General features: G+C 44.3%; 2 protein-coding genes across 2 annotated transcripts in view; one reads left to right on the top strand and one right to left on the bottom strand.

The window, feature by feature from the left end:
• The window catches only part of LOC110520539 (major facilitator superfamily domain-containing protein 9-like), a 10413-nt gene extending 6472 nt beyond the window's left edge, over positions 1 to 3941 (top strand). The window contains exon 6 of the mRNA XM_036975108.1: positions 1476 to 3941. Coding sequence (XP_036831003.1) covers positions 1476 to 2350 — 875 coding nt within the window. The 3' untranslated portion in view covers positions 2351 to 3941. The remainder of the gene's footprint in view (positions 1 to 1475) is intronic.
• A 1524-nt stretch (positions 3942 to 5465) lies between these two features.
• The window catches only part of slc9a2 (solute carrier family 9 member 2), a 30332-nt gene continuing 15797 nt past the window's right edge, over positions 5466 to 20000 (bottom strand). Inside the window, 10 exon segments of the mRNA NM_001130994.1 lie at positions 5466 to 6043; positions 6161 to 6248; positions 8378 to 8494; positions 11862 to 11967; positions 14565 to 14732; positions 15885 to 15955; positions 16100 to 16189; positions 16273 to 16472; positions 16642 to 16859; positions 16993 to 17243. Of these exon segments, the coding sequence (NP_001124466.1) occupies positions 5607 to 6043; positions 6161 to 6248; positions 8378 to 8494; positions 11862 to 11967; positions 14565 to 14732; positions 15885 to 15955; positions 16100 to 16189; positions 16273 to 16472; positions 16642 to 16859; positions 16993 to 17243 (1746 nt within the window). The 3' untranslated portion in view covers positions 5466 to 5606.

Below are 20000 nucleotides of genomic sequence, written 5' to 3'. Positions count from 1 at the left end.
GGTAGGTGGGGTTTCTCCTGTGCCGCCATCTTCCTCCTCAACGCAGGTAGGTGGGGTTTCTCCTGCGCCGCCACCTTCCTCCTCAACGCAGGTAGGTGGGGTTTCTCCTGTGCCGCCATCTTCCTCCTCAACGCAGGTAGGTGGGGTTTCTCCTGCGCCGCCACCTTCCTCCTCAACGCAGGTAGGTGGGGTTTCTCCTGCGCCGCCATCTTCCTCCTCAACGCAGGTAGGTGGGGTTTCTCCTGCACCGCCACCTTCCTCCTCAACGCAGGTAGGTGGGGTTTCTCCTGCGCCGCCACCTTCCTCCTCAACGCAGGTAGGTGGGGTTTCTCCTGCACCGCCACCTTCCTCCTCAACGCAGGTAGGTGTGGTTTCTCCTGCGCCGCCACCTTCCTCCTCAACGCAGGTAGGTGGGGTTTCTCCTGTGCCGCCATCTTCCTCCTCAACGCAGGTAGGTGGGGTTTCTCCTGCACCGCCACCTTCCTCCTCAACGCAGGTAGGTGGGGTTTCTCCTGCGCCGCCATCTTCCTCCTCAACGCAGGTAGGTGGGGTTTCTCCTGCGCCGCCACCTTCCTCCTCAACGCAGGTAGGTGGGGTTTCTCCTGCGCCGCCACCTTCCTCCTCAACGCAGGTAGGTGGGGTTTCTCCTGCACCGCCATCTTCCTCCTCAACGCAGGTAGGTGGGGTTTCTCCTGCGCCGCCACCTTCCTCCTCAACGCAGGTAGGTGGGGTTTCTCCTGCACCGCCACCTTCCTCCTCAACACAGGTAGGTGGGGTTTCTCCTGCACCGCCACCTTCCTCCTCAACGCAGGTAGGTGGGGTTTCTCCTGCACCGCCACCTTCCTCCTCAACGCAGGTAGGTGGGGTTTCTCCTGTGCCGCCATCTTCCTCCTCAACGCAGGTAGGTGGGGTTTCTCCTGTGCCGCCATCTTCCTCCTCAACGCAGGTAGGTGGGGTTTCTCCTGCGCCGCCACCTTCCTCCTCAACGCAGGTAGGTGGGGTTTCTCCTGCACCGCCACCTTCCTCCTCAACGCAGGTAGGTGGGGTTTCTCCTGTGCCGCCATCTTCCTCCTCAACGCAGGTAGGTGGGGTTTCTCCTGCTCCGCCACCTTCCTCCTCAACGCAGGTAGGTGGGGTTTCTCCTGCGCCGCTACCTTCCTCCTCAACGCAGGTAGGTGGGGTTTCTCCTGCACCGCCACCTTCCTCCTCAACGCAGGTAGGTGGGGTTTCTCCTGTGCCGCCACCTTCCTCCTCAACACAGGTAGCTGGGGGTGAGGATGAGGACAGGAGATGGGGGAGGGAGGGAGAGACAAGGAGAGAGAGGGGAGGAGCAGGAGAGTAGGGTGTGCAAGGCACTTATGTTGGTATTCCCAATTCCAACCAATTCTACATCACACCTTAACTCTAGCCACTTTGTGGATGTGGAAGGATGGGATGTGTGCTGTCTAACCTTGTGTTTGTTGTGTTCCATCCAGGTCTAGTTTGGCTGCTTCCCTGGAGCGATGCACTAACCCCACGCACCGATGCTAACTCCAACAGCAGCGCTAGCAATGCCAGCTGCCACGACAACGACAACCACTTCACCTCAACACAGCAAAACTGCTCCCAAGGCAACAGCGACAACCAAACTACAGCGCCGGCGGCAGCGGTCACGGGATCCGTGGCTCCAGAGAAGAACCAGCGGAGCTGGAGCTGGGATCTGGACTGGGGGGAGGTGTCCCTGCTCCCTTCTGCCTGGCGTCAGCTCTCTTCGGTGGGCTCCAAGATTAGCAGTGTGGCCTCCTCAGACATGTGGGACCTGTTCCTGGTGCGTCTGCTCATGGCCATGGCCATAATGCTGTACTACAGTAACTTCTCCCTGGCCATGGAGGAGCGCTTCATGCTGAAGCCCAAAGCCACAGGTTATCTAATCAGCTACAGCTCTACCCTGGGGGCCCTAGCCGGGTTCTTGGTGGGACCCATCACTAAACTGTACGGTAACAACATGTCGGCGCTGTTGCTACACTCTTCGGTCCTCACGTGTTGCCTGATCCTGCTCTACGCCGTAGCGCCCAGTGTCTGGCACGTGTTGTTAAGTTCCACTTTCATCGCCATCTCTACAACCATCGGACGCACCTGCATCACTGACCTGGTACTGCAGAAAGGGGGCGCTCACGCCAGCGGCACACTCATCGGGGCGGGGCAGTCAGTGACCGCGGTGGGGCGCGTGCTCGCACCCCTACTCTCGGGGCTGGCCCAGGAGTTTAGTCCCTGTGGGCCCCCGATTCTGGGGGTAGGGCTGGCGTTAGCGGGCATCGTCCTGCTGTTGGTCAGGGTGCCAAAATGGGATGAGAGGGGGAAAGAGGCATAACTCTGAGTCACTCACAGTGAGAGAGTGAATGAATGAGAGAGTGAATGAATGAGAGAGGGTCAAAACTACAACAGCACTGGAGACAGAACTGATGCAGAACTGTTGGGGTTGGTTTTTGTTAACGTGTCAGCTGGGGGTGGTTCCATTGTTTGTTTTTTTTAGCCACAACTCCAGCTCTGTTGGTTGGGTCTCGATGTGATGACATCACAGCACCGATAGGACCCAGGTCATCATCAGCATCGCTCTCTTCCCCCCACTTCAGTCCCCCAAACAGACCGGGTCATCATCAGCATGGCTATTCCCCACTTCAGTCCCCCAAACAGACCAGGTCATCATCAGTATGGCTATTCCCCACTTCAGTCCCCCAAACAGACCAGGTCATCATCAGCATGGCTATTCCCCACTTCAGTCCCCCAAACAGACCAGGTCATCATCAGTATGGCTATTCCCCACTTCAGTCCCCCAAACAGACCAGGTCATCATCAGCATGGTTATTCCCCACTTCAGTCCCCCAAACAGACCAGGTCATCATCAGCATGGCTCTTCCCCACTTCAGTCCCCCAAACAGACCGGGTCATCATCAGCATGGCTATTCCCCACTTCAGTCCCCCAAACAGGGGAGAATGCAAAAAGTTCAGTGTTGCCAAGGCGACCGTGAACAAAGCCAGCAACCCTCTGTAAAAGGCATGGGAAGTTGTCCATGCTAAGTTAGCTTAGCGTAGGTCAACAGCATGTCAGTGGCTCATTAGGTTCTTATAACCTAGAAATATTCAAATGTTTATGTCTCTAGTGAGAGGCAATAATTCAATTAAAAACAACAACATATAAGTCTAATGTTACTCTAATGTAATCCTGCTCTTCCTTAACAACCACTACAAATAGTCCAGGATAGTATTGGTACTGAGAATGCTAATTTCCCCCAAATGCTCTGTTTCTGACCTATCTTATGAGGGTGGACAGCAGGTGAAGGGGCTCCTCTTTCCTCTCTGGCGCCACATTCTATTTTCTCTCCCTTCTCACAGAAGTGTGCACTCCGTCACCCTCCCTTTAAGGGTTGAACATATTTGGATCAGTGTGAATACATCCACACCAATCCAGTGCTTTTGAATCCTTTTGTGTGAGTGATCTGGTACACACTGGGGAAACGGATCAAGAACCTTAACTGAGCTTGAGTACTGGTTGTCCACAGGCACATATCTAGGATTCATTTACCCTTCCTAAACCCTAACCACGCAGGGGAAGTTAAACACATTTTCCAAGGATCTTAGGTCAGTGTCTGTGGGTAACATCATCGTACTTCCTTTAACCACTACGCTATCAGGGCCTTTTCAATGGAAATCTTTACTTTTATACAAATATATAATTTATTTTCATTTTATATTATTTTCCCTTATTCTACATTGTCCATATTGAGTTTAGTCTAATTCATAAATGTACTGTTAATTATTATTTATATATGAATGATCTTATTTTGAATGGAGTTGCCCTTACACTGACCCAAATGCCACTGAATGTTATGAAGACACTTATTGTGCTGAATGATTCGTATGAAGGAAGTAAAGATCATACCATTTGACAATAAAATAAGTATATTCCTAAACATGTGAATGTTTTGAATGTCAATGTCAGTTCCATAACTTTTTTTCAATTTGATGATGGATGACTGATAGTTTGAGATTTCTTTCTCCTACAAGGTGTTTTTAGCTCTGTTGCTAATGCTGAGTTCGTGACATCTCATAAATTCATAAATATGAGCATGTGACTGGAGAAAATCCACTTGAACGCCCCTCCAACTAGTAATTACTAGTGTCAAACTCGTCTAACATCCCTGAGCTCCGACTTCTCCCACATGTTGAACTCTGACGTCACCTACTAAGGAAATGACCTCGATAGCGTTTTCAGCAGTTAATACAACACAACAAAAATACAATAAACCAAACCTATTTATATATATATATATATATTTAACACTATAACTTGATTACAAGCATGATAGCTGTACTTTTCAGTTATAGTTGTAGCAGCTTGTTTGCCATTAGCCAATCTGCTTTCTCAAAGAGTTCAAAGCATGTGAATGCACACAACCTGTTGCTCCCGGTTTACCAGTAGTGTTTTCAGAGTTTTTCATGAGCGTAGCATCAGACTTGAAACACTGATCCATCTCTGCAATACAGCAACTAGAACGACCATTTTGACAAGAAATAAGGTGTCATTTCAACATTATACATCAAGATTTTATTACTTAACTCAAGCAACACAGATAGTCAGAGCAGTGTTCATGAAGACCCTGTTAAGATATTACTGGTCTGAATATCAGACACAAGGAGAAACAAAAAAACAGAAAAGCTAGAAGATAAGAAGTGTCTTTCCTGAAAATGTCTTCACTTGCATAGAGATATACCAATGTATTAAAATCTATTAAATAATGTAATTGAAATCTTGCAGGTAAATACAGGGGTGAAAGTAAATCAAATGTCTTCCTGGTATGGTACAAGCGTGTGTACACATAAACATAATGTAGAACGACACATAGAATCTCTATTAATTTAATAGGATCTCTGTGGGTCTAATAGTGAAGATAAGTCTTTTAGAATTGTTTTACTTGATATCTTATTTAGAGTGTTGTGTTGCAAGAGTCTTTGTTCTTCAGAGAGTGGTTGGTTGTAGACCAGTGGTTCCTAGGGACCCAAATTCAACCAGGTTGTCTCAGTCATGATCCATTATTGGCATGCCAAATATTTGGGGGGCAAAATGCAATCTGGAAAACTATTTTTAATACTATATTGATAGTAAATGTACAAATTATATGACAAGGGAACAACAGTCCCACTTTTTGCACATATTCTTGATGAAGAATGTTATGCTCTCTGGTTTAAGATCACAAAAGCAACCAAATCTGCTAATAACTCAATATGGAACACTGTTTTAAAGAAAAATAGTTAGGTGGTTAAATTATAATAAAAATATAGGTTCATTATAATTTCTACACACGTTCTACCTGGTTTTAGTTGTTTACATTCAGACTAGGGTATTCATTTATTTATTTTTTGACACTGACCCATTAAAAAACTCCCAGTTGAGAATCACTGTAGAAAATCCAATTATCCATTCCTCCTTGGCTTGTAGTGCATTTTAATCTTGTGGTATTTGACACTTCACAGTTCTGAGATTCTGGAGTCGTTGTAGATTAGAACCCAAGACAGCCTATAGCAGTCCTCCTGCTACTTTCCTGACAGCTGATTAGTCCTCAGGTGTTCTAGGGTTTCCGAGTCTTCCACTGTGGCCTGAGCAGGGGTTTCTGCGTTCCGCTGTCGTCACGGTCACCAGGCTCTGCAGCCCAGGCTGGGGTCGGAGACAAGGGCTGCTGCTCCCCCTCTGGCCCGTTGTCACCGCTGCCATGGTCACCTGAGGAGCCATTATCAGGGCCGTTGGAGGGGTCGTGGTGACGGCGAGGGGCGGGTATCCGGGAATCACTGGAGGAGGAGTTTAGTCGGGACATGCCACGCCCCCAGGCACCTCTTCCTCCACTCCTCTCATCCACCAGGTCCACAACAGAGCTAGAGGGCACCTCTGTCAGTGTGTTCAGCCTGCGTAGGGGCAGCATTGCTCGGGATGAGGAGCGACTGGGCTGGTTAAACCTGGAGCGCGCTGATGGGTAATCCATCTCCGACATGGTCTCATCATCATCATTACCTGAATGAAAGAGAGAGACATCAATTTAGTTTAGGATCCAAGCATTGATGTGCAAAGAGCCTAAATATTGTAGAGATTATAGAGTGACACACACACACACTTCATTTTGAGCATCACCTGTATGCCTCAGTCTCTGAGGAGGGAACTTTGAGTCCAGACTCTTCCCTGGAGGCAGAGAAAAGTACTTCTGGGATTTGGCCTCATTCTGAGAGAAAGAAAAAGGGAGGAGGTGAGAGGGGAATAAAGAGAGCGATAAGAGGTTGTACACTTTGATCACAACAAAGGGTTTTCCTGTAACATATATTTTTTTATCAAATCATGAAATGCTGTGCATAGACTTGACCTGCATTACTAACATTCCTACTAAAATATTTAGATGAATATCTATTCTAACATTACCACTAAAATATTTAGATGAATATCTATTCTAACATTACCACTAAAATATTTAGATGAATATCTATTCTAACATTACCACTAAAATATTTAGATGAATATCTATTCTAACATTACCACTAAAATATTTAGATGAATATCTATTCTAACATTACCACTAAAATATTTAGATGAATATCTATTCTAACATTACCACTAAAATATTTAGATGAATATCTATTCTAACATTACTACTAAAATATTTAGATGAATATCTATTCTAACATTACCACTAAAATATTTAGATTAATATCTGTTCTAACATTACTACTAAATGATTTAGGTTAATATAGGTTCCTAATGTAGAGTAACAGTCAAACATGTGGACACACCTGCAGTACTCATTCAAAGGTTATTCTTTGTTTTTACAATTTTCTACATTGTAGAATAATAGTGAAGACTTCAAAACTATGAAATAACACATATGGAATCATGTTGCATGAAAAAAGTGTTAAACTAATCTAAATATATTTATATTTGAGATTCTTCAAATAGCCACCATTTGCCTTGATGACAGCTTTGCACACGCTTGGCATTCTCTCAACCAGCTTCATGAGGTAGTCACCTGGAATGCATTTCAATTAACAGGTGTGCCTTTTTAAAAGTTTATTTGTGCTTTCTATAATTCTTAATGCATTTGAGCAAATCAGTTGTGTTGTGAGAAGGTAGGGGTGGTATACAGAAGAAAGCCCTATTGGTAAAAGACCATGTCCATATTATGTCAAGAAAAGCTCAAATAAGCAAAGAGAAACGACAGATCATCATTACTTTAAGACATGAAGGTCAGTCAACCCGGAGAATTTCAAGAACTTTGAACGTTTCTTCAAGTTCAGTCGCAAAAACCATCAAGCGATATGATGAAACTGGCTCTCATAAGGACCGCCACAGGAAAGGAAGACCCAGAGTTACCTCTGCTGCAGAGGATAAGTTTATTAGAGTTACCAGCCTCAGAAATTGCATCCCACAGAGTCCTTATTAACGGACACATCTCAACATCAAGTGTTCAGAGGAGACTGTGTGAACAAGGCCTTCATGGTCGAATTGCTGCAAAGAAACCACTACTAAAGGACACCAATAAGAAGAAGAGACTTGCTTGGGCCAAAAAACACGAGCAATTGACATTAGACCGGTGGAAATTTGTCCTTTGGTCTGATGAGTCCAAGTTTGAGATTTTCGGTTCCAACCGCCGTGTTTTGTGAGACGCAGAGTTGGTGAACGGATGATCTCCACATGTGTGGTTCCCACCATGAAGCATGGAGGTGGGGGTGTGATGGTGTGGGGTTGAGTTGCTGGTGACACTGTCTGTGATTTATTTACAATTCAAGGCACACTTAACCAGCATGGCTACCACAGCATTCTGCAACGACACGCCATCCCATCTGGTTTGAGCTTAGTGGGACTATCATTTGTTTTTCAACAGGACAATGACCCAACACACCTCCAGGCTGTATAAGGGCTATTTGACCAAGAAGGAGAATGATGGAGTGACGCATTAGATGACCTGGCCTCCACAATCACCCGACTTCAACCCAATCGAGATGGTTTTGGATGAGTTAAACCGCAGAGTGAAGGAAAAGCAGCCAACAAGTGCTGAGAATATGTGGAAACTCCTTCAAGACTGTTGGAAAAGCATTCCAGCTGAATCTGGTTGAGAGAATGCCAAGAGTATGCAAAGCTATCATCAAGGCAAAGGGTGGCTACTTTGAAGAATCTCAAATATATTGAGATTTGTTTAACACTTTTTTGGTTACTACGTGATTCCATATGTGTTATTTCATAGTTTTTATGTTTTCACTATTATTCTACAATGTATAAAATAGTAAAAAATAAAGTAAAACCCTTGAATGAGTAGGTGTGTCTATACTTTTGACTGGTACTGTAAGTCCGTGTGTTCCATACCGGTCCGTTGAAGCTGCCGGGTCGGAGGCTGCGTCGGATGCTGGTGTGCCGTCGGATCAGGATCTCTTTTGTCCTGCTGTCATTGGGCAGGGAGTGCTTGGTGGTGTACGCCGTGGTCTGGAAAAACACACAGAGAAACATACCATACATAAGACACACCCACCTTCTGATAACATGCACTATAACACACAACACATGACATAAAACACACACTGCATAGAAAATCAGATAAAACGCCATAGTGTAGCAGAGGCCAATATATTGCAGGACACACCCCCAATCTGACATGAGGTTTCTACATACAGTAGGTCTATCTGTACCACCCTGCTTTAATCTCCTAATGACACACACACTAACGACACACACACACTAATGACACACATACTAACGACACACACACTAATGACACATACACTAATGACACACACACTAACGACACACACACTAATGACACACACACACTAATGACACACACACTAATGCCACACACACTAACGACACACACACTAATGACAAACACACTAATGACACATACACTAATGACACACACACTAACGACACACACACTAATGACAAACACACTAATGACACATACACTAATGACACACACACTAACGACACACACACTAATGACAAACACGCTAATGACACATACACTAATGACACACACACTAACGACACACACACTAATGACACACACACACTAATGACACACACACTAATGACACACACACTAACGAGACACACACTAATGACACATACACTAATGACACACACACTAACGACACACACACTAATAACACACACACTAACGACACACACACTAATGACACACACTACCGACACACACACTAAAGGCACACACACTAATGTCACACACACTAGCGGCACACACACAAATCACACACACACTAATGACACACACAATAATGATACACACAGTAATCACACACACAATAATGACACACATACTAATGACACACACTGTAATGACACACACACACACACAAATGGCACACACACTAACTGCACACACACTAATGACACATAAACTAATGACACACACATACACACACTAATGACACACACACACTAATGACACACAAACTAATGGCACACACACATTAATGACACACACACCAATGACACACAAACTAATGACACACACACACACTCACTAATGACACACACACACATACTAATGACACACACACTAATGACACACACACACACACACACACACACACACACACACACACACACACACTAATAACACACACACACACACACTAATGACACACACACATTAATGACCCCCACACTATTTGCTCACACACTAATAACACACTAATGACACACACACTATTTGCTCACACACTAATAACACACTAATGACACACACACATTAATGACACACACACATTAATGACACCCACACTATTTGCTCACACACTAATAACACACTAATGACACACACACACGAATAACACACTAATGGTACACACACTAACGACACACACACTAACGACACACACACTAATGACACATACACTAATGACACACACACTAACGACACACACACTAACGACACACACACTAACGACACACACACTAATGACAAAACACACTAATGACCACATACACACACACTAATGGCACACACACTAATGACACACAAACACTAATGGCACACACACACACACTAATGACACACACACACACACACACACACACACACTAATGACAAAAACACTAATGACACACACACACTAATGACACACACAAATCACATAGACACACTAATGACACACACACACACACTAATGACACACACACTAATGACACACACACACTAATGACACACACACAATCACTAATGACACACACACACACTAATAACATACACACACTAATGACACACACACACACACACTAAAGACACACACACACACACACTAATGACACACACACTAATGGCACACACACTAATGACACACACACACACACACACACACTAATGACACACACACACTAATGACACACACACACACTAATGACACACACACACACTAATGACATAGACACACTAATGACACACACACACACACACACACACTAATGACACACACACTAATGACACACACACACCCACACTAATGACACACACACACACACTAATGACACACACACGCACACACACACACTAATGGTACACACACACACACTAATGACACACACACACACACACACACACACACACACACACTAATGACACACTAACTAATGACACACACACTAATGACACACACACACTAATGATACACACACACACACACACACACACACACACTAATGACACACACACACACTAATGACACACACACTAATGACACACACACACTAATGACACACCCACTTGCACCTGTATTCTCTTAATAACACAATGACACAGCAGTCCTTACAGAGAGAGTGCTGCTTTAGCCTACACTCCTGATTACACAACGAGAGTGGATTTTACACACCCCAGCTTTTATGTTTTACCACAATACACTCTTTCTGTGGCTCTGGGCAATCACCCAAACGTAGCTGGCCACACCCTGAACTGTCTGAACCATGATGCTTATCTAAATGATACCTGGCTCTGTTTGTGCCTAACGAGCTGCCGTACCTCCCTCTCTCCTGGAAAACACTCATCACTACAGAGAGACGCCCAATGCCCTTAATAAACCCATTGCCCCTAATCCAATATACTTCACTTCTGTAGATCTGAGAGGATTGGAAAGGTATAAGCATCCCTAGGTTATTTGTGTAATGGGTAGATCTAGTACACGGGCTTGGTGATCAACAGACACTCTAACCGGGGCGGCAGGTAGCCTAGTGGTAAGAGCGTTGGACTAGTAACCGAAATGTTGCAGACCAAATCCCGAGCTGAAAAGGTAAAACATCTGTTCTGCCCCTGAACAGGCAGTTAACCCACTGTTCCTAGGCCATCATTGAAAATAAGAATTTGTTCTTAACTGACTTGCGTAGTTATTAAAAGGTAAAATATTTTTTTGTTTAAATGATGGCCGCATGGTGGGACAAGGAGCTGTCAGACCTGTTTTAGGGCTTAGGAGAGTGAAAGTCAAACGGTTCCAATAGAAAGGCAACACATCACATGATCTAATGTCGAAACCAATGATACAATGAGATCTGTGACAGTAACAGGTGTGTTTGTGTTTTTGTTGTGGGGGGGGGGGAGACTGTGAAGGAGTGGGTAGGTAATAAGATAAGGTCACAGAGAGAATCCCATCACATGAAAACACAAACACACTCCCTGTGGCTCGTTTTCAAAAGGTGAGGTCACTTATGGAAATGTACTGCCGACCACAGGCATTATGCAAAACAGCACGTGAGGTACAGCACACACAGGTATGGAAGAACAAACGTTCATGTAACAAACAGGGCTCTGCGTAAGGTAAACCTTGTTAAGGAATCGACTCACCCGTTGTCTGATCTTGTACATGTTCTTGGACAGAATGTCATGCATGTTCATCAGGTCTGCAGCCACAAACTTCCTCTTGGGTTTACCAGAGCTCTTCTTCTCCTCGCTAGAGGAACAAACGCAGAAATAACAGAATGTTTAAAAACGGTATCGTCTTTGTAAATGATATCATAAATAGGACTGGTGGAGTTATGCCACACATGCAGTTAACAAAAATATCTGGAAGTGTCTGCTCTACCCAAAATTACAACCAACTGATTGCAGCATTACCGCAAAACTGGAAGAGGCAAGTAGAAGGGGGAGAAAGTAAGGAATTTGTTTGTTGGCCCTGCATTAAAGACCGAAATTGATTAAAGAAGATTTTGATAAATAAAAAAGTATACCAGTTTCATTTTAGGACCAAAAAATGTACAACTGTGACATATAGATGGCAAAATTATAATATCTCAAAAGAGATTATTGATGTACAGATTCCATGGCAACACGGTCTATGAACTGATACCCAAATACAACCATGCCAGCTCTGCAGATGTTGCTGCGAAGAGACGGGATCATTAGATCACTTGTTTTGGTACTGTTCATGTGTAGCTTATTTTTGGTCGCAGGTTCAGGAATGGCTGAAGAATTGGAACATTTACCTGGAGCTAACTGTGGAAATAGCACTTGCTAGGGGGTTTGAAAAGCCATAGTCAATCGATCAATAATATGATAACACTCTTAGTAAAAATGTTCATCTTTAATGTACAACCTGTAGAAACTATGAGAATAGAAAGGTTCAGAACTTTTGTGAAACATCACAGCACAGTTGAAAAATAGACGGCGAATAGAAATCAAAACTGGATGGTTTTCAGAGATGGATGGGAGGGGTTGAGTGGAGCACAAGGGTGGGACTAAAAATAACAAGACAACTCATATAAAATATACTGTGTCCATAAAATGTATATACAGTGCATTCAGAAAGTATTCACACACAGCAAAACTGAGCAATCGGTGGAGAAGTTTGCCAAAATGCACCTAAAGGACTCTCAGACCATGAGAAACAAGATTCTCTGGTCTGATGAAACCAAGATTGAACTCGTTGGCCTGAATGCCAAGCGTCATGTCTGGAGGAAACTTCCAGAACAGCATCATCCTGTGGGGATGTTTTTCAGCAGCAGGGACTGGGAGACTAGTCAGGATCGAGGGAAAGATTAGCGGAACAAAGTACAGAGTGATCCTTGATAAAAACCTGCTCCAGAGCGCTCAGGACCTCGACTGGGGACGAAGGTTCACCTTCCAACAGGACAACGACCCTAAGCACACAGCCAAGACAACGCAGGAGTGGCTTCAGGACAAGTCTTTGAATGTCCTTGAGTGGCCCAGCCAGAGCCCGGACTTGAACCCGAACATCTTTGTGCACAACGCTCCACATCCAACCTGACAGAGGTTGAGAGGATCTGCAGAGAAGAATGGGAGAAACTCCCCAAATACAGGTGTGCCAAGCTTGTAGTGTCATACCTAAGATGACTCGAGGCCTTTACTGAGTAAAGGGTCTGAAATCTTATGTAAATGTAATATTTCATAATTTTTTTTGCAAACATTTTTCAAAAGCGGCTTTTGATTTGTCATTATGGGGTATTGTGTGTAGATTGATGAGGGGGAAAAAACAATTTAAAATGTTAATTTAATTCATTTTAGAACAAGGCTGTAACGTAACAAAAAGTCAAAAAAGTCAAGGGGTCTGAATACTTTCCCGAATGCACTGTATGTATTTGATATACCGTATAAATATTTACACCCAAAAATATTTGGGGAATTCGAAATTATGCAGACAATTAAACTGATGGAAGCCACAATCTATTTGCAATATTAAAGCGGATCTATCCACTAAAAGAAAGAAATTACAGAATGCTTAGGTATTACCCATTATAATCTGGGTGGTTCGAAGCCTGAATGCTCATTGGCTGACACCCGTGGTATACCATGGGTAAGACACCTGACTTATTTTTACTGCTCTAATTACGTTGGTAACCAGTTTATAATTGCAATAAGGCACCTCGGGGATTTGTGGTATATGGCTGAGGGATTTATCCAGGCACTCTTAGTCGCGTTGTGCTTAAGAACAGCCCTTAGCCTTGGTATATTGACCATATACCAACCCTTCTGGACGTATTGCTTAAATACCCATCTGACCTGTTGAGGTTAAAAGGGTAATGTGTGAGGGATGATGGGTGGATAAGATGTAAAGAAGTGTATGAGAGACAGCAAGGGGGACAGAGAGAGACACAGAGAGAGGGACAAGGCCACAGTGTGTGTGTGTCATTGGTGCACAAAGACAGAGAGAGAGAAAGAGAGAGAGATAGAGAGAGAGAGAGAGAGAGAGGGAGAGAGAGAGAGAGAGAGAGAGCAAAAGAGAGAGCAAGAGAGTGAGAGAGAGAGAGAGCAAGCAAGAGAGGGAGAGCAAGCGAGAGAGAGAGCAAGAGAATGAGAGAGAGAGAGCAAGAGAGAGCAAGAGAGAGCGAGAGAGAGAGAGAGAGAGAGAGAGAGCAAGCGAGAGACGGGGCAAGAGAATGAGAGACAGAGAGCGAGAAAGAGAGAGAGGGAGAGCAAGCGAGAGAGAAAGCAAAAGAGAGAGAGAGAGAGAGAGAGAGAGAGAGAGAGAGAGAGAGAGAGAGAGAGAGAGAGAAAGAGCAAGAGCTAGAGGGACAGAGAGGATAAACGTACTGTAGAGAGACAATGGAGGAACCAGCGTTGATGTCCCCGGACACTGTGTCCAGTATCTCCATTGCGTTCTGCAGCTCCAGCTTCTTGTACAGAGCCACAATGCTAGACTCTGCCCGGTTGTCCCTGATCAGGATCTTACGCAGGATCCGGTTATTAAACTTCAGAAACCTGACATAGGGGTTGGAGAGACGGTTATTATACTTCATAAACCTGACAAAGAGGGCAGGTACTAAACATTATCACAGACACTCACAGACAGAAGCATTTCATAATACCCATGGAAGCAATATTAAAATCATGCCATGGTGTTCACACAGAGTTATAGAAACTGGATAGATGTAAGCTCCTCCCAAAGCCCTCCAAAAGGCTAAGTGGCTTATGTTCATGGAAACAAAAGAAGAGAGGGAATAGGGCTGTGCTTTGCTTCATGGGATGAGGACAAGTTCTGACTAGCAGAGTTGACCTAAGATGACTTAAAAAGGACTCCAGACGAACTCGTTCTGGTGTAGAGAGGGCGGTAGTGAGGATATGGGTCATAGAGGGGGTGGGGGTGTATTGTTACAGTGGAAGGACTGTACATTTCTTTGGGGCATAGGGGGAAGTAGAAGCCACTCATGAGGATGTTGTAGCTCAAAGGAACACAACACTGAATTCTAGATAAAATGTCAACCCACGCTTTCACAGCCAGAACAATGGCAACAAAAATACAAAGGCTGCAGACAGGAAAATCTAGAACGCAAGTTGATCTACAGAAAAACTTTAATCTCACCATCAGTTCACTAGGGAAACAGGTAGGGACTGAGCTATCAAATGCAATGTTAAAAGGAAATTAAATATACAACAAGTGACATTCGATTAATATGAAGCAGCAGGAGTCACTTCCTCCATGTCAGCTTTACTGCTCATTAAACACAGGTTACGTGAAGGCAAATGATGCCCCTAAGGAAGTCACTTTCAAGTAAGTAGACATAGCAGATGGATGAAAGGAGATGAGGAAGACACATAATAAAAAGAAAAACACATACAGTACCAGTCAAAAGTTTTAGAACACCTGCTCATTCAAGGGTTTTTCTTTATTTTTACTATTTTCTACATTGTAGAATAATAGTGAAGATATCAAAACTATGAAATAACACATATGGAATCATGTGGTAACCAAACAAGTGTGTGTCCAAACTTTTGACTCGTACTGTATATAACAGTTTTTCACCTTGTCGGCCCGTGTTTTCGACCTGCCGCCCTAAACTATGCTACCCTGGGAGTAAATGGACAGGAAGTCACAGGACAGGAAGTGATGAAACAGGAAAAGGAAGCTCTTACTTGTCCTTCCAGTAGTAGTGGCTCCACTGGCCACAGAGGTCCTCTACCCCAGCGATGGTGTGCTCTATGAGCTGAGGGATGAAAGGGGTTACAGGTGGCTACACACACAGTGAGCCAGAACATAGCGCTACACTGCAGACCTGAACTGTGTACTGTACAGTAAAAACAACAAGCCACTGACAATAAAAACAAACAAACACTAGTTATTGACCTACCCTGGAGTGGATCTCTACGTTTATGGTCTCCAGGTTGCGGTTGGTTCTGCGGACGTTGATGAACTCGATCAGGGGCCGTATGCTGATTCCCTGAGCAGGAGATGAATGGTTCTGATCAGGTAGATAGTACTAAACCAGGCGTCTAGATGCCTTCTGGATGACTTGTCTCCTACCTGGATGAAGACTGTGAACATGATCATACAGATGGTGGTGGTGACAAAGAGTTTCTTGCGGCCGATGCTGTCTGGCAGGGTGAAGACCAGGGCAAAGGAGATTGCCCCTCGCAGGCCACCATAACCCAGAATAAACTGGTCCTTGAAGTTGAAGGGGATAGTTCGGAAAGGGTTAATGATCTGGGTCAGCACCAGGACACCTGGGAGGAGTAGAGGTAAAGGGTGAAAGGTTAAAGGTGAGAATCAGGATCTTTCACTCCATATTCAAACTGATGAGCCTGAGTAAGGCATTGCACAGATTGGCTCATCTTTGTAAGTTAACTCACAACACACTTTGCCACACACACACACACCCTCTCCCCCTCGTACCCAGGCCTCTCCACACTAAGGCCAACAGCAGCGTGAACATGATGTAGCCCCAGTTCCACTCGTGTTCTGTTGTTATGGTGACCACACCCAGGAAGAAGAAGATGAGGGTTTCTGAGATGGTGCCCAACATCTTGACCACATGGCGGATAGTGGTGCAGGACCGCTGGGAGACATTCTCCTCCACATAGTACTTCATGGTCAGGGCACAGGTCACAATGCTGTGGACAGACAACACAGAGTCGTCAGTGCTGTGTGTGTTTTACTGTATGCATGTGTGTTTTCATGCGTGTATACATGTGTGTGTGTGTGTGTGCGTGTAGGCCCAATGTGCATGCTCATTCGTCCACTCACGCCATAATACTGGAGATGGAGAACAGCTCTGCTACCAGGTAGGCCAGATAGCTGTACATGAAGATAAAGAGGGGTTCTATCTCCCTGACGTTAGAGGTGAAACGTGTGGTGAAGGAGGCTACGAAGCCAAAGATGACACCAAAGCCCATACCCCCCAGGCCCACCACGAAGAACCTAGCCACGCCCAGAAATACATCGACCGGCTCCACCACTGGCATATCTGCTACGAAGATAAACATGTTGTACAGCACCTGCAGAGAGAGACATAGAGAGAGACAGAAACATAGTGAGAGAGACAGACAGAGAGAGAGAGAGAGAGACAGCGACAGAGACAGAGACAGAGAAGGAGAGAGAGACAGAGACAGAGACAGAGACAGAGAAGGAGAGAGAGACAGAGACAGAGACAGAGACAGAGACAGAGAAGGAGAGAGAGAGAGAGAGAGAGAGAGAGAGAGAGAGAGAGAGAGAGAGAGAGGGACCCACACAAAGAGAGGGGGAAATGGAAGTTAGACATTGCAGAACATAATTACATGTGCTCACAATCACACACACATGGAGAGAGGGGGAGAGAGGGGGGGAGAGAGAGATGGAGAGGAAGAGTCAGTCAGACAGACAGAGGTCTGACCCATGCCTGAGGTCATAGGTCAGACACAAGGGTCAAAAACTCCAATGACTTTATTGTCCTGATAAAGTCATGTGTTTGAACTGCTGTGTTTACTGTGTGATATTTACACAGCACCTAGCATGGCTCGTGAACAAAAGAACACAGTGGCAAGAAAGAGCCTTCCATTTTTTTTGTGACTGTTCCAACTTCAATATTAATGATAAAGGAAACCTGGGTGGAACTTCACCCTACCGTTCTTAAATAGGACATCATCATACAGTGCCTTTGGAAAGTATTCAGACCCCTTAACTTTTTCCACATTTTGTTAAGTTACAGGCTCATTCTAAAATGTATTACATCTTTATTTCCCCCCTCATCAATCTACACACAACACACCCATAATGACATCACAATACCCCATAATGACATCACAATACCCCATAATGACATCACAATACCCCATAATGACATCACAATACCCCATAATGACATCACAATACCCCATAATGACATCACAACACCCCATAATGACATCACAATACCCCATAATGACATCACAACACCCCATAATGACATCACAATACCCCATAATGACATCACAACACACCCATAATGACATCACAATACCCCATAATGACATCACAACACCCCATAATGACATCACAATACCCCATAATGACATCACAACACCCCATAATGACATCACAATACCCCATAATGACATCACAATACCCCATAATGACATCACAACACCCCATAATGACATCACAACACCCCATAATGACATCACAATACCCCATAATGACATCACAATACCCCATAATGACATCACAACACACCCATAATGACAAAGCAAAAACAGGTTTTTATACATTTTTGCAAATGTATAAAAAAATCTATAAAAAATTGCCCCAGTCTGAGGTCCTGAATGCTCTGACAGAAGGTTTTCATCAAGGATCTCCCTGTACTTTGCTCCGTTCATCTTTGCTTCGATCGTGACTAGTCTCCCAGTCCCTGCCGCTGAAAAACATTACCACAGCATGATGCTGCCACCACCATGCCTCACCGTAGGGATGGTGCCAGCTTTCCTCCGGCATTCAGGCCAACAAGTTCAATCTTGGTTTCATCAGACCAGATAATCTTGTTTCTCATGTTCTGACAGTCTTTAGGTGCCTTTTGGCAAACACCAAGCGGGCTGTCATGTGCCTTTTACTGAGGAGTGGCTTAAGTCTGAACATTCTACATAAAGGCCTGATTGGTGGAGTGCTGCAGTGATGGTTGTCCTTTTGGAAGGTTCTCCCATCTCCACAGAGGAACTTTGGAGCTCTGTCAGAGTTACCATCAGGTTCTTGGTCACCCCTCTGACCAAGGCCCTTCTCCCCTGATTGCTCAGTTTGGCTGGGCGGCCAGCTCTAGGAAGAGTCTTGGTGGTTCCAAACTTCCTCCATTTAAGAATGATGGAGGCCACTGTGTTCTTGGGGACCTTCAATGCTGCAGAAATGTTTTTGGTACCCTGCCCCAGATCTGTGCCTCGACACAATCCTGTCTCGGAGCTCAATTCCCTTGACCTCATGGCTTGGTTTTTGCTCTGACATGCACTGTCAACTGTGGGACCATATATAGACAGAGGTGTGCCTTTCATAATAATGTCCAATCAATTGAATTTACCACAGGTGGAATCAAGTTGTAGAAACATCTCAAGGATTATCAATGTAAACAGGATGCACCTGAGATCAAAGGGTCTGAATATTTATGTAAATAAGTTATTTCTGTTTTTTATTTTTAATAATTGTGCAAACATTTCTAAAAACATGTTTTCGCTTTGTTATTGTAGAGTATTGTGTGTAGATTGCTGAGGAAAATGTTTCATTTAATTCATTTTAGAATAAGGCTGTAACGTAACAAACAAAATGTGGAAAAGGTCAAGCGGTCTGAATACTTTCCGAAGGAACCGTATATTCTGAACAAAGATATAAACACAACATGTAAAGTGTTGGTCCCATGTTTCCTGAGCTGAAATAAAAGATCCCAGAAATGTTCCATATGTACAAAAAGCTTATTTCTCTCAGATTTTGTGGACAAATGTGTTGACATCCCTGCTAGTGAGCATTTCTCCTTTGCCAAGATAATCCATCCACCTGATAGGTGTGGCATATCAATAAGCTGATTAAACAACATTATCATTACACAGGTGCACCTTGTGCTGCGAACAATAAAAGGCCACTCTAAAATGTTTTTTCACACAACACAATACCACAGATGTTTTGAGGGAGCATGCAATTGGCATTCTGACTGCAGGAAAGTCAACCAGAGCTGTTGCCAGAGAATTGAATGTTCATTTATCTTCTATAAGCTGCCTCCAACGTAATTTTAGAGAATTTGGCAGTATATCCAACCGGCCTCA

The sequence above is a fragment of the Oncorhynchus mykiss genome, chromosome 3, assembly GCF_013265735.2.
Source record: "Oncorhynchus mykiss isolate Arlee chromosome 3, USDA_OmykA_1.1, whole genome shotgun sequence".
Classification (NCBI taxonomy): Eukaryota; Metazoa; Chordata; class Actinopteri; order Salmoniformes; family Salmonidae; genus Oncorhynchus; species Oncorhynchus mykiss.
Note: the sequence above shows the minus strand (reverse complement) of the source record. Positions and strands in the feature narration are given on the sequence as shown.